Here is a 14,605-nt window from a genome sequence, read left to right as displayed (position 1 = left end):
TTAAGAAGAGCATTTTTCCAGCTGTAGTTGGGTACGTGGGTTGGTGTTTCAGCAAACTGCGTAATCACCACAAAACCCAGGTCATTAGAGTCTGCTGGCAGGAATCAGAAAATGTGCAAATCGCTGGGAGAGCCCAGATACGCCTGGATGGAAGTGGTCCTTTGAAATCTGACTGTCTGTTTACAGCAATACAGGGGATCGTGGCCTCCCAGGCAGGAATGAGCTATCGGTCTTATTCCCATTGCAGAGCTTGAGGCCTTCACCACCACCTTACCTGCAAGCAACACATACACGGGTCCAGCGCATCTGATTGTGTCACTTTTCTATTTAGAAGCAACCCAGAGACTCCCAGTGCACTTAGAATAAGCTGCAGATTCCTTGTTGAAGCCGGCACAGTCTTCATGATCTTGTTTCCACCTAGTTCCCTGACCTAATCACGGTCCCTCTCGACTTTGCATACTCAGCAGCGGGCTCGCTGGCCTGTATGCTGGTCCCCAAACACCCCGACTTCCTTCCTACCTAAGGGCCCTTGCACTGGCTGTTTCCACTCCCTAGAAAGCTCTTTGCCCAGATCCTCTCATTGCTGGGCAGATGCGGTGAGACAGCTTGGATGGAGCCAGGAGTAACAGTGCCGTCGTCAGGTGCTGGGATTATTACCATCACGGAGGCTAAGGATTATTACCATCATTCCGAGCGCACAGGGGTCTGCTCAGAACAACAGTGTGAGCCATTTGTACAAAAGACCGAAATGGAATCCAGATAACAGGGCCAGCTGCTCCAAATACCTCCCTCCCCCTGCAGTTAACATTTTTACTACCCAACCGAGTAACTAATGAATCTGGCCCAGCATAAATCCCCAGGCACAAATCCCTGCTTCAGGTCTGTGTCCAGACATCCAGACCTGAGTGCAATTTGCACTTTGAACATTCAGCCCCCTTATCACTTGTGAGAAATCAAGTTTAATGGGGAGGATGGGGAGGTGTGGCTCACATCCCCCTCCCTCTGGCACAGTGACCGTAGAATGCGGGTCCCTTGGGTAATGACCGCATCAGGAGATGGAAAGGTCGTAACAGTGTTTGTTCTGTGGCTCTGGTCGTTCTGAAGCACTGACTGCGGGGTTTCTCCGTCTCGTTGCAGGCTGTGTTTTGTGAAGCTCAAGCTTCTGATGATAGCTATTGAGTACAAGTCCGCCAACCGAGAGAGCCGGTAAGTTTGCCGTGACCCAGCGGCTGGCTGACGTTTATGATGGTAAGAGTGCAGCCCGGGAACGTTCAGTCCACTTCTTTCTTACGCGTTATTTATTTGTTTGGAAGCCTAATGCAGCACCTCTCTGACTCGAAGGCACATTTCAAGGTGTGTTCAGGTAGACATTGCCGCTTCTATCCCAGACACTGCTGGCATCCCAGGCCCCGCTGGGCACCCAAAGAGTATTTTTCCGGGGGAAAGGGATGAGGCATCCAGATCTCTAACCCATCATGCCAACTTACACTTTTCACCCTCTAAGTATAAAACCAGGGACAGACCCTGTCCTTAAACCCATTTTTACTGCTGTGATCAAAAAGCAGGTGGACTCTGGCCTCCTTCATAGCAGGCATGGGGCAGAGTCGTGATGGGAGTTTCCAGCTCTCTTGATAGCCAAACTACAAGCAGCCTATTGTGTACCATATGTTTCTCTCCCGGTGCAACTGACATCCATGTGGCATGAATATCAGCTACATGTAAATTAGCCAGGAGAGCAGGGCTTGGAGGCAGGAGCCCTCTTTATTTATTTTGCGCTTAATTATGTGCAAATCAGACTGATGAGGGACTGGGTCTGGTCGAAATAGATAACACCCCAGTCAATATATGAGTTTGCGCTGAAAGAAGGAAGCGTTGCATCAACAAGGAGTTTTGTCGGAGTACCGTATGCCTTACAGACATAAGAGAGATGATTTTTGCTCCCCGGTTCTTGTCGATAGTTTTGGAAGAGAGCTCACTGAGAAATGCTCAGGCTTGTGTCCTCTGAAAGGACAGCCATGCTTTTTTCCTAGCTGTGCTAAAAAGTCTTCCTTTAGGTGCCCAAGGGAAGGGCGCAGATACCCTCCAACATACGCCTTAATAACTGAGCAGAGTGCAGGGCAAGACTAGAAGGTTCCTGCTATCATCATGTAAGGAGATTTCATTATCCTGGTGAAAGACTCAATAAAGCCCCAAATGTGCAGTCCGTGTCTCTATGACCAACAAAACGCCAAACAGACGCTGGATTGTAAGCCAGTCATTCCAATGTTCTCTGTTCCCTTAACCACCAGATCAGATTGCTCACAAAGTCAATCTGATCACATGCTAAACTATTCTGAAACTCCAAATCAACCAAAAGGAAGACAAAATGGTAGATTTGGTGGCCACACGGTAGACCATGGTTGTAGCCGTTAACAGCTATTTACGCAGATACACATTTTCCTTCTCTGTGGTGGCAAAGTGAAAAATATTATTTGCAAAGAACCCAAGAGTCCTTGGCTCTTTGCCGTTCAACAGATAAGGTGGATGTTTCTGGGATTGCGGCTTGCCCATGGTGTTGCCGATACACACCTGTACCTGTGTAGGGGAAATGTGTATCCTGGGTTTCTGCAAACGATATTCTTCATGTTGCCAAGTCAGTAAATCTTTGTGTAATTCAGTGTTCTCTTTTTATCACTTCTGTGCATCTCTTTAAAAAAAAAAAAAAAAAAGTCACGATGCAAGTGATCCTGAATAGCGCTTCTCCACCATGCTGGAATAATTTCATGGCAGGGGACTGCACCCTGAACCTTGACCAGCCGTCTTCCACCTGCCACCTTTTGGTCACGAGGAGGGAGAGAGAAAGGCTGTTCATGGTTCGGTGTGAATCCACTGTCACCGTTCTAAGAAAAATAACTCAGAGCTTTCTCTGAAGACACAATCTTTTCTTTGATGGATGTTCCCATTAATTCACCAATCTGAGATGTTTTCACCGAAGCCGGATTTATACATACAGATAGTTTTTTCAAACTTCCTTCTTCAGAAAAGGGAGGAAAGAACTTGTTTGGCTTGGTTTTGGCTTTCTGTGTGCAGCTACCAGCTTTAATCCTCAAACGTGGCTTGGTCTCAGTGTGGAAGCACATTGGTTCTTTTGGAAAAAGGTGTGCTGGAGGGAATGTGGATCGTGCCTCCGAGAAAACACAGGACTCACACACAATATCCGTGTTAAAAAGAACTGAGTTTCTGACCTTCCGGAGATAATAGTTTTGATTTTGTTTTTCATTTAAAAATGTCCCATTTCCCTTCCTCTCCCATTTCCTAAGTGATCGGGTGTGAAAATTCGGAGAACCCTGCTTCTCTTTTCCACGCCCACCCCGTGCCTCCGACCTGTGTGAACTGCCTCCTCTGTTGCTTTATCTTATCCCATGATACTGTTTCCATGCTTTGTTGAAAAACCTTGTTTTCACACACATCCTTCAGATAATTTGAAACAAAGGTTTTATTCCTTCTATCCTTCTGGTGTCAGTCAATTTATTATCCAATTGTTTGATTTTCAATTCTTTTCTTGTCGTTTTGCAGAAGCCGAAAGCGGTATGCTCTCTTCGTTAACTTTCCTCCCAACTTCCACCCTCCGTCTTCACGTCTAACCACAGGACTAACCCTTTGCCAAGAATTCAGGAAGACAGAGATTATACATATATGTGTATATGTATATATAATCTCATTCCCTTGTCTAGTAGATACATATATATGTATATATATGTATCTTTATATACAAACCTCTCTCCAACCAGAGTCCATAAAAATTGAAAGTAGCATATTGCTTTTCTTGTTTGATATGTTGATTCTTTTGGATGGCGCACTAACTTCTTTGCAGGAAACCTACACAAAAACAGAGGCCCAATCCTGTTTTCAGTCATGGCACCACCGATGGGAACAAATGCTATTAGAGTTGACAAAGGAGGACGCTTCTCTCCAGCCCTTGGTGTCTGTTTCTGTCCTGTCCTGATGTGTCTTGGTGCCATTTGTCTGCATACCACATCCACGTTCCCAGTGACCTCCTCTGCCCTGTGTCGGGTTTCGTTTGTAGAGCCGAATTTGTGTCCTTTTATCCACAAAACAGAGACCAAGCCCTCACACTTAACTCTTTTTCCTTATGCTAATTTTGATGATAACATTTGGCGTACTTTCTCTCTGGGCCAGTACTCAGTACAGACTTAGAACGCTGCTACTGCATCTCCAGATCATCACATTTGATTTACTGAATGAGTACTGTTTATTGAGATGAACTCACCATGGCTTTCTTTCTTCCCAGTGTGTTTGGGCATATTTCTTAATATGAAGTATCTCAACTTTCACCATGTGACCTCACCCTGTTTTGCTGCTGTTTTATGTTGCATGAAGCATGACCAAATCCTCATCGATAGATTTTTTTTCAACTTTTTGGGTTAATATTTCCAATGTCGTTTTCTCGAAGACAGTACTGTCGAAAACATACTATTGAGATGCCTACTCGTTCATCTTCTCTAGAGTTGTTTTGCTCTGTGATTGTAATCACTGTCATGTGTTTGTGTTTGTAATTGTGTGTGTGTGTGTGTGTGTGTGTGTGTGTGTGTGTGTGTGTGTGTGTGTATTTGTCTGGAACTCTTTCCGAAGTCAGATTCTTCTGTGATTTTCTCGAGTAGAGGTGGCTTCCTGTCAGTTTGGTATTATTGATATGATCCAACTGCGAGAAGTTACTGCAACACTTTGCATCTTCAAAGGTCCACAGTGGTTGCACCTCTGCTGTTGGCTTTTGGTCTTTGAATGCTTTTATCTTGTGGTGAAGGCATGTGATGTAGGCATGACTTGTCCTGAAGCGTATCAGAAAGTGACATGGCTTGCTCCCAGAACCAAATATCCAGCATGGTCCTTCCCAGATGAACTCTCTTCCCCATCCCATGTGGCTACTCTTTTCCTTATGTGCAAAATAGATATTAAAATGCCATTTCTAAAATGATTGAGATGGATTCAGGCTAAACAAGTCCTTGCCCCTGTCATTGGCAGACCACAGTGGCAGTCATTTGAGTGTGACCAACTGGGAGCAATCTTTATTATGCTGTCTCTGTGTCAGTGAATTGGGCTCAAATATATTGAAGCATAGACTACACACTGTGCTCTTACATATCTTCTGTAAGAAAAGCGCGTGTGTCTAGTTGTGTGGGACTCCAGCAGAACATATTTTAAAGCACAGAAGTAATGCAATGAAAAGTGTCAGAAAGGCAATAAGATTTGAGCTTTGGGGTTTCTGTAGGCTGTGCCCTAGCACAGCCCATAAACTGCAGGGCACCAATTGGGTCAAACAGAGTCCCACGCAATAGCAATCATCTCTGACCTTGTGTGGTCAGAAAGGCCACTTCCCAGTGGCATGATTCATCTGGGCACAGCATGAGCTGAAGTCCTAGATGGTTCTTATCTTCTTGTTCTAGTTAATGAAGTCAAACTATCTTCTCATGTGAGTGATATTTTTGTAATTGCTCAGGGAATGGTACGCTACACCTATCAAAATTGGGGGGTGGGGAGGAGAGAAATATGCACCTGTCATAGTTATCCATAATGGATAAAAGTTTCCTTTAAAAAAATATCTGTTTCCGTTGAATTACTGATCCTTGGTTGTCTCCAAAAACAGCAAACAAGTAAAGTTTACGATGATTGCAAAAGGGATAACTAGATGTTTCCCAGTTGTTATGCATAAGTGGTGGAGAAAGGGAATAAATCATTTTGCCCCATCAAGCCCCAAATCTCCAACCTGACCAACGTGCAGCAAGAGAGACACCATGAAATGAGTTGCAGCTTGTGAGCTGGAGCTCCCTTCCCGGAGGAACCCGACAGGATGTTTCCCTGTTAGACTGAGCCCCGCTAGCAGTTTCATGTGAATGTATTTCATATTTAGGAACTGATATTTCAGGTTCTAAGTGAGTGGTGTTTTCAGTATTGAAATCAATTGTTCCAACTCCCCAAGGGACATGCCGTTTTTATCTCTGTATATTTACATATTTATACTTAATGCACCTGGGAGATTCTTAGCTCATTTGCCAACCCCCTAGAAGAGGTGTGGTCACTCCTTTGATAGGCCCGACTGGTAAGAGTTGCAGCTTGCTCTTTGAAAGAACAGCTGTGACTACGTTTCTCTTTATTAGAGCGGGAAAGAAGACACTTTTGGAACTGAGACCACTGCTTATGGTTTTCATTTGTTCAACAGAAAGTTGAAATGTGCCTATTGCATTCAGGGCTCTAAACTGGCTACTATGAGAAACTTGTTTACAAAAGTAAATGAAATAGGATTATGTTTTTCACTCTTTTACTTAACTATGGGCTTCCTACAGAAAATACATCTTTGTTTCATAGAGTGGATAAGGGGCCAAAGAATAAGTCTAGATACATAACTAGTTTGAGAGCAAAGGATAAAAAGAGAGAGAGCAAGAATCCTTGGGGAAGGGACCACACCAGCCCTTTGCCTCCAGCTGTTACTGAATGTTTTCAGTTGAAATTAACAAGGTCATAAAAGAAAGAGGATAATTTATAGTTCCTGGAACTGAGAGAAAGTCCACCCCTGCCAAGAAGATGTCCCCATTGGAATTCTGCTAATTGATATATGGACTTTTTTCTTAGAGATTTTCTTGATTCTTCACATGACCCATCTTGAAGTTTATCTCTGATAAGCTAGTGAATTAGACAAAATTGGAGCAAAAGCCTGATTTAAAGTGAGGCACAAGGAGGGAGACTTTTGGCAGCCGTAGGAGCCAAACAAACTTAACATTGGATAGTCTTTTGAGATCAAAGATCTTTGGCAAGATTTACATATTCCCATTAGAAGGTCCATAACATATTCTAAGGGTAGCAGGCATTTGGCAGGAAAAAAAGTTACTTCTGTCTAGGATCCTTATCTTTTTATATTTTGAAAGAGAGGAGGATTTACTCTATTTAAACTTTCTAGATTTGGAATGTGGATAGAAGACTCAATGTCTAAAATATCAAAAAGAGTAACATATTTCCTCAGAGAGACTTTGAAACTTAGTACCCTTACACAGGAAGTATTATATGCAAAGGTCCCCTGAAATCAGGGGCACCCGCTTCTTTACCAAACCCTTAAATCTGTGAGTGGGATCCAGCACAACGAGCTTCCTGATGTATCTAGATGTCTTTCCTTCATTGTTCTCGAGAGCTGACCTCAGCCTTTCAGTTCCTGCCCAGAAGGCTGCCTTAGCCTGATCGGTATACTGCAAATGATTCAGCCTCACATCATTACACAGAGATGATGTAAAGCCTCTCCCCCATGTCCAGAAGAGAACTAGAGGGCATCCTGAAATCCCACGGTCACTGATGTCTTTGGAGGTGCTTTCGGTACCTCAACAATCAGCCATAAGGTTTAAAGAACAGAGAGGTACTCCACTGTACAACCAATAGGCAGTCCAAATGTGCCCATCTCCAGATGTGGCGTGGCGATAAAATGTTTCAGATACTGTGGTCGATACAGAGGTCTTTCGATGCCACTGGGATGCCTCCTAGGTAGTTTATTAGCACCAAAGACAGAATGAGAGCTGTGATGCAGTGAGAGATCATCTATCTCTTGTTTAGTTGTTGTAATCACCTGGCTTACTAGTAATAGTGACCGTGTGTTAAGAACCTACTATGTGGCCCTCACCCTGCACATAGTATGTACTTTACTTCTCTTAGTGACACTTTAAGCTAGTGATTATTCACCCCATTTTACAGATGAGGAGAGTGAGGTTTATCGGCAGGTACATGCCCAAGGCCAGGACCTGAGCTCGGCTGCCCGACACAGGCACCTGCTCCCTTAACGGCAGCGAAACTGAGATTTGAACACAAATCTGCTCTACATCAGTGCCCAGAATCTTTCCCCTCCACTACACTAACTTGACTAAAGCAAGGCTTGAAGACTAATAAATTATCTCAACCTGCCATCTCCGGAATGACAGTCCCGAACTCTCACTGTATGCCAATTCTTATTCACTGTTGCTAAAGAACAAAGGAAATGAAAAGAAACTTTCCATTGATGGGAACCATGACACAATGGGCTTGATCACTGGAGTGCAATTAATGAAGCGTATGATGTAAAAAAGGGAAACAGGGTTCTGTGCGAGGCTTGTTTTGCGCATATATGTCACCAAGACATTGATGAGTGTCAAATTTCCTCTTTTGAATTGCATTGTTAAAATCATGATAGGATTTTTTTTCACTCAGAAGCTTTTTTTACACCCTTATATGAATACACATCAAAATGTAGGCTTATCCAACTTTAAGGAATTAGTTCCTTTAGACTCCAGAAGAACCCAGAACTTGTCATGTATGTCCCTGTATATTATTCTGGAGTGTGTAGTTCTTCACCCTGTAATTTTTTATCTCATTGTAGACAGGGTATTTTGATAAGAAGTCCTGTGTTCCATTCCATGGGGCCAGCTAAAGTGATAATTTGGGCATTTGGGGGGCATTTTTTTGCAATAATAAATAATGAAAATAATCACTAATATGCATTGAGCTTTCTGTGCATCATCTCCCTTAATCCCCTGAAAAAAGACTGTGCTTATCTTCATCTCCATCTCATAGGTGAGGTAATTGAGTTCTAGGAAGATTGAGTACCTTGCCCAAAGTCAGACAGCTACTGAATGGCAGGGCTGGAATTTGGACTTAGTTTCTGATTGCAGAACCAGGGCACAGAAGAACTGCCATGCAGGCAAGGGGGTAGGAAAGTGCAAAATCCAGCATCCTGCCTTTCTACAACATTCCACTTACTTGGATTTGAAAAAGGGATCCATCTAAACTGTGAAAAAACTCTGACCCTTTTCCTCCCATGATCCTGAAAAGTCCGAGGGCTCTTAAACCAAGGTGAAGAGGTGTTGTAGGGGTGATTGCGAGGTGCCTGTATGGAGCTTCTGCCCATCGCAAGCTGTGCTGTTAGCATGGCCTGCTGCTTCCTGACTGGCGGGGAATCTCACTGTTGTCTGTGGTTCTAGGGCAGAACACTCAGATCTTCATGGACTCTTGCTATTATTTAGTGTTAATCACAACGATGTCACAGGATTGGTTTCCCCCTGTCAGGTCTTGTTATGGGTAATGATGGAACTTCTTGTGACCACAGACATTTTGCAGTAATGATCTGCTGTGAGTTCTCCGAACAGAACAAAGGTTCATCTGCGTCCTTCCTGTCTTGCTACAGACACATCACTCTGTTGGCCACGGCACTTTTTGGTAATGGCTTTACCAGCAGTAAAAGATTACACGTTAAATACCATTCTCTGTTTTGATTGTTTTTAGACACTTGAGGACTTCCTTTAGCCTGATTCCAAACATCTATTACCTTAAACACCAGCTTTTCAGATCAAAGAGTACCTCTGTCGTATCTGGTGCTGCATTTACAATGCCTCGATTCCATGTCCATTAAGCCCAAAGCCTCATCTCAGTCTGTGTGTGAGATAGCCCTGTATTCTGCTTTTGATCTGAAGACAATTAAACTTGCTTGTTTCATCCATTTATTAGATTAGGATACATTTATCTCTTCTGTCAGTCCAAACACAACTTAGTCAGCTAATCTATTTATACCACTTTGAAATAGGACAGGGTATATTTAGGTTCATACTTCCCCACAGGGGAAGTTTTTTTAGGGATAATTTGCATTCGTTTTCTAATTACGGTTGGCCCCAATGAGGATATACTAGACACATACCTTAATCAAACACTCCCATACATCTTTGTAAACAGCAGACTGGAATCATTAAGTATTTCCAACTGCTGGCATTTTTCTTTCTCATTGTTAGGGTAGGTCCAATTCTTTCTACCTAGGCTGCACATGGAATCCACTTCCATGTCCTTGTCAATGTCATGCAGATGTTCTGTTGGCTTCTGCATTGGTTACAGGTGTCCCGTACCATTCCCTGCAGTAGTATGTGTTGTGCATATTTGTATGTTTCTGTATGCATATAGGGGTCCCATTAATGCTCTGTCATCTAATGGAAAATTAGTGTAGCCGTAGCTCTGTTAGACCAATAACACTCAACATTGACTGTCAACAGCAGTTTCCAAAAGGATATATTATTAGGAACTTTGCTTCAAATCAGAAGCCCATGGCAATCCCATTGTACAAACCTGGCCCTAAAACATGGATTTGCTTTGATATCTGCAACTGGGAGTATGCCAACCTGGGAACTGGGCAGCAGACCTTTATGATGGCGTTATCCAATTAAATGTGTGGGACAGTGGATGTCAGGCTGTAGACAAAATCTTTGGGGAAAGCATTAGACTAGTGGGCCCCCTATAAAGTTAACAGGACGGTGTAGCCGTCAAGGTTTTCTTCTTCAGAACACGACCTCATAACTATGTCTTCTTTCTTTGTTTTTGTTCACTGAGCAGTATCTTAATTAATCCTGGAAACCACCTTAAGATCCAAGAAGGTACTTTAGGATTTTTCATCGCAAGCGATGCCAAAGAAGTTAAAAGGTAAGAGTTCATTTTCACTTGCCTTCCTTTTTGGCTCAGACATATGTATCTCCATCCACTGAGATATGCTTTCAGTGTGTACCGGGCCCTAACCCCAAAGCCTCTTAACACGTCTATGGGCATCAGATGGTGCTGAATCTTAGGAAGAAGAGACTGTGCTTTCAAATGCTTCCATGGATTCCTCTTCACACAGTCAGTTCCACACCTTTGAATTAGAATAATAACATTTTAGACCTAGGAGGCCCTAGATACCTGCTCTTTCACTTTCCAGGGGAGGAAAGTGAGTCCCAGGGAGCCTAAGTGATCAACCTGATTCTTGATGACCCAGAACAACACAACATAGGATAACCGGCCCCTTGTCTAGTGCTTTTTACTTAATAGTATCCAGGCAGATTTACTCGAGAATTAACCGTTTTCTACTTTAAGTGCCACACGGAGTCTCAAGAGGTTTGGATTAATTTCAGATGAAATACTAAACCGGCTGTATTTTTATTGGTGGCCTTCTACGTAAGTGGCTGAAGTTGTCAGGTTCACTTCTTAAGCCTCTGTAGGTACAGCCCAGGATTTCACTGGCCTCGGTGTTTCATGACACTCTTATTAGTATCCTCAAACTTGTTTAAAGCAGCCCAGGAAGTCATAGGGTTTTTTGCAGAACACCATGGAATCGTTGTTGTATTTGATTCTAGCCTGTGAACTAGGAAAAACTTACTAGTAGGAAATGTGACTCAGACGGTCAGACAGGTCACTCAGCTCAACAACAATGTTACATAAAATATTTTAAATAAATGATGAAGGGCTTCCCTGGTGGCGCAGTGGTTGAGAGTCCGCCTGCCGATGCAGGGGACGCGGGTTCGTGCCCCGGTCTGGGAGGATCCCACGTGCCGCGGAGCGGCTGGGCCCGTGAGCCGTGGCCGCTGGGCCTGCGCGTCCGGAGCCTGTCCTCCGCAACGGGAGAGGCCACAACAGTGAGAGGCCCGCGTAACGCATAAAAAAAAAAAAAAAAAATAATAAAATAAAAAAAAAAAAAAAAAAAAAAAAAAAAAAAAAAAAAAAAAAAAAATAAATAAATGATGAATTGTCAAGATCTGTCGTTTTTATATAAGCCTGTTGTCTTCATTCCGTGAGCTCCTCCTCAAAGCCAGGTCTGTGCTAGGTGATCTGTGTTCTTTAATGCTACTCCTCAAAATAACCTGGTGAGGTAGGTCTTCTAAAGCTCTTCAGGCTTTGGTTTCCTCATCTGTGAAATTGAGGCAAATGATTTGTTCAAGGCCATGCAGCACGTAAGCAAGTGGCAGAGCCCAATTAGAACTGGTCTTTCCTTTTCTAAAACCCACGTTTTCGACCACACTTAATAATACTAGCAAATTCTTATGCAGAGTTCAGTGTGCGGCTGCGCTGTTCTACGAACCGGGTACCAGGTGTTGATGAACTCATTTAATCCTCTCGACAACCTCAGACAGGTACCATTACTATTCCCGTTTACATGCGAGGAAACTGAGGTACAGGTTGGTTAACTAACCCGCGCAAAGCTGCACTGCTAGTGTAAAGTCAGGATTTAAAACCAGGAAGTCCCGTTCCAGAGCTTATGTTCTTAATTACTTATTTGCCAAGAGGTGAGCCTGCCACGCTGAGTACAGACTTATGAGATTTGATAACTGACACTTATTTTCTTCTTCACCCACTCTTACAAACTCGCCATACTAGTTATAGAAGCTTTTAGGAAAAAATGGGGTGCAGAAGCAAAAAAAATATCCTTGAGATTGAGGAATGTAATGATTTAAATTTACTTCTGGAAATTGGGAAAGGATTGCCATTATTCAGGTGTGGAAGAGGAAAACCTCCTCGTCTAGTTCCTGGATCCTCACCTTTTCCAGGAGTACCCCTGAAACTGGGGTCACCTGAGAGAGGAAAGTGAGGGTAAATGAGACTGAAGCCCCTCCAGGTCTTCTGGGAGAGAAGGTTGGGCCCCCGTCCAAACTGCGAGGCACAAAAGCTGGAAACAGCATCTCAGCACCACGTATGGGGGCTGGGAGCACAGCGGCACCATCGATCACATGTACCTCCCAGATAGCAAATATAATATGAAGCTCCCATTTGTGTAATTCTATTTCCTATTGCATCTCGCACTAATGAATGTCACAAATACCAGGCAGTCCAAAAAACAAATTACCTCCTATATTAGGGAGTGCAATATGTCTCATTTCAGTGCTTTATGGTATTCACAAATACATGCTGACACAATCAGCCTCAACACCAGCCTGTAATTTTCCATGGTCTGTGATGTGTCAGGAGCAAATGCTGTCAGTTAGGGGATTTCGAATAGATGAAGACTGCAGGAAACCACAGAAAGGACATCGGAGGTTTGGAGGAAACTAAACAAGTTTTGTAAAAATGGTAAAGTAGATTATGATGATCTAGTATTGAGTTCGCACCCTCTGCTGTAAAAAGGCAACGGAAAAGGTTAATGGACTGTAGCTCAGAGAAACTTTCCGATGCAGTGTTTTAGGAAAAGAGGAGTGAAAGCCTCCAAGCGTTCTCCTACTCCTTCATTTATCAAATGTGTGTAGGTCACTCACTGCTGAGACCACTCTGTACTAGGTGCCAGGGAAGCAGTGGTGAACAGTGGGGAGAAGATGCTGCTCTCATGGGCTCGCATTCTGCGGGGGAGAGAACTGCAGTTTTGTTTATTCGTGGCGCAAAGAATTAATGCAGCTGCCACTGATTTAGATTGGAGGTAAGTGACGGCTGCTCTGAGGGAGAAAGATTTGAGCAGAGATGGAGGTGATGGGCAAAGAATCCATCACACAGGGATCAGGAGGGAAGAGGAGACACGGTGGGAACAATTTTGTCATGTTCAGGGAACCTAGGGGAAGAAAGTGGGCTAGATGAGGTTAGAGGGAAAGGCGGGAGCTCGTTTCCATAGGACTTCTTACAGAGGCTGTGTTAGTATAAAGTGGAGTCATGGGTGGTTTTCAGCTGGGGGTGATGTAGTCTGATTTGTGTTATTAGGAGGTGTTTCCATCTGCGTGGTAGAGGATAGGACGTAGTAGGGTGGGACTCACGGACTCACAGACTCACGGACTAGTTCAGGTGGGACATGATAGCTTGTGCTAGATTGGTGAGTGGAGGTGGAGAGAAGTAAGAGCAATTCAGGATATATTTTAGATAGTCTGTAGGACCCGCTGATGAACTGGATGTAAGAAGTGAGGGGAAGAAGAGAAATCAAAAATGGAGCCTAGATTTGGAGCTTATGCAGTTGGGGGGATGGTGGCTCCATCTTACTGAGATGGGGAAAACTGGGGAAAGAGCAAGTTTGAGGTGGTAGGAAATCAAGAATTCTGTTTGGACTAGGATGAGCAGGCAGTACATACTAAACATGCACATGGAGATGTCATAGAGCCAGCGGGACCTGAGATTCTGGCATTCTGGGAGAAGGTGAGGGCTGGAGATGTAAATGTGGGTGCTGTATCAGTGAGGGTCCTGGCGAGAAACAGATGCCACACTTAAATGGGAAAAGGGAGGAGAGTTTTATGAAGGAACCATATAAAGCTGTGGGCAGAGAGTTAAGGGAAACTAACAAGGGATGGCAAAGCACCCCAGAGCTAGCAACAGAGGGGAGCCACTCTCAGCCCAGGATCTGCAGACTCAAGGGGAAGGAAGGCTATCAGAACCCGGACAGAGAGATTGTAGTGAAGGAAAGGCTGCCTGGCGGGAGCCGTGTCCTTCAGTAGAGAAATGGCACTACTACCATTTCACGACCACCCTCCAGTCTCCTGCTGTCCCCTCCCATTGGCCAAACAACAGGAGAACCTGAGGACAAGGAGATCCTGAAGGCCAGCCTTGCAGGATGCAGATATGGTCTTGATGCTGCATGGGGCCGGGTCACCAGCTGTTTGGAGAAGGGGTGGGAGGAGAGGGAGTGGTGAGGAGGGCAGAGAGGATTGACATGGGAGGAGAAGGTACGGGGGGTGGGGGGGCATCCCGAAGAGTGTGAAAAGGCCCCCAGAATCCACAGCCATGGATTTCAAGTGAGATCAGTCAGCAGAGAGGTGTGTCCTTTCCCCAGCAATGCTCAGCTGCTTGGGTGCAGGTGTGCAGTAGGGCGGGGCTTTGCCAGGTGAGTATGAGAGGCAGA

General features: G+C 44.2%; 1 protein-coding gene across 1 annotated transcript in view; it reads left to right on the top strand.

Moving 5' to 3' along the window:
* Positions 1-14,605, top strand: part of KCNMA1 (potassium calcium-activated channel subfamily M alpha 1) — a 753,854-nt gene that overhangs the window by 593,673 nt on the left and 145,576 nt on the right. Inside the window, 2 exon segments of the mRNA XM_032608356.1 lie at positions 1,138-1,206; positions 10,384-10,470. Coding sequence (XP_032464247.1) covers positions 1,138-1,206; positions 10,384-10,470 — 156 coding nt within the window.

The sequence above is a fragment of the Phocoena sinus genome, chromosome 16, assembly GCF_008692025.1.
Source record: "Phocoena sinus isolate mPhoSin1 chromosome 16, mPhoSin1.pri, whole genome shotgun sequence".
In the NCBI taxonomy this organism is placed as follows: domain Eukaryota; kingdom Metazoa; phylum Chordata; class Mammalia; order Artiodactyla; family Phocoenidae; genus Phocoena; species Phocoena sinus.
This window is presented reverse-complemented; position numbering and strand designations above follow the sequence as displayed.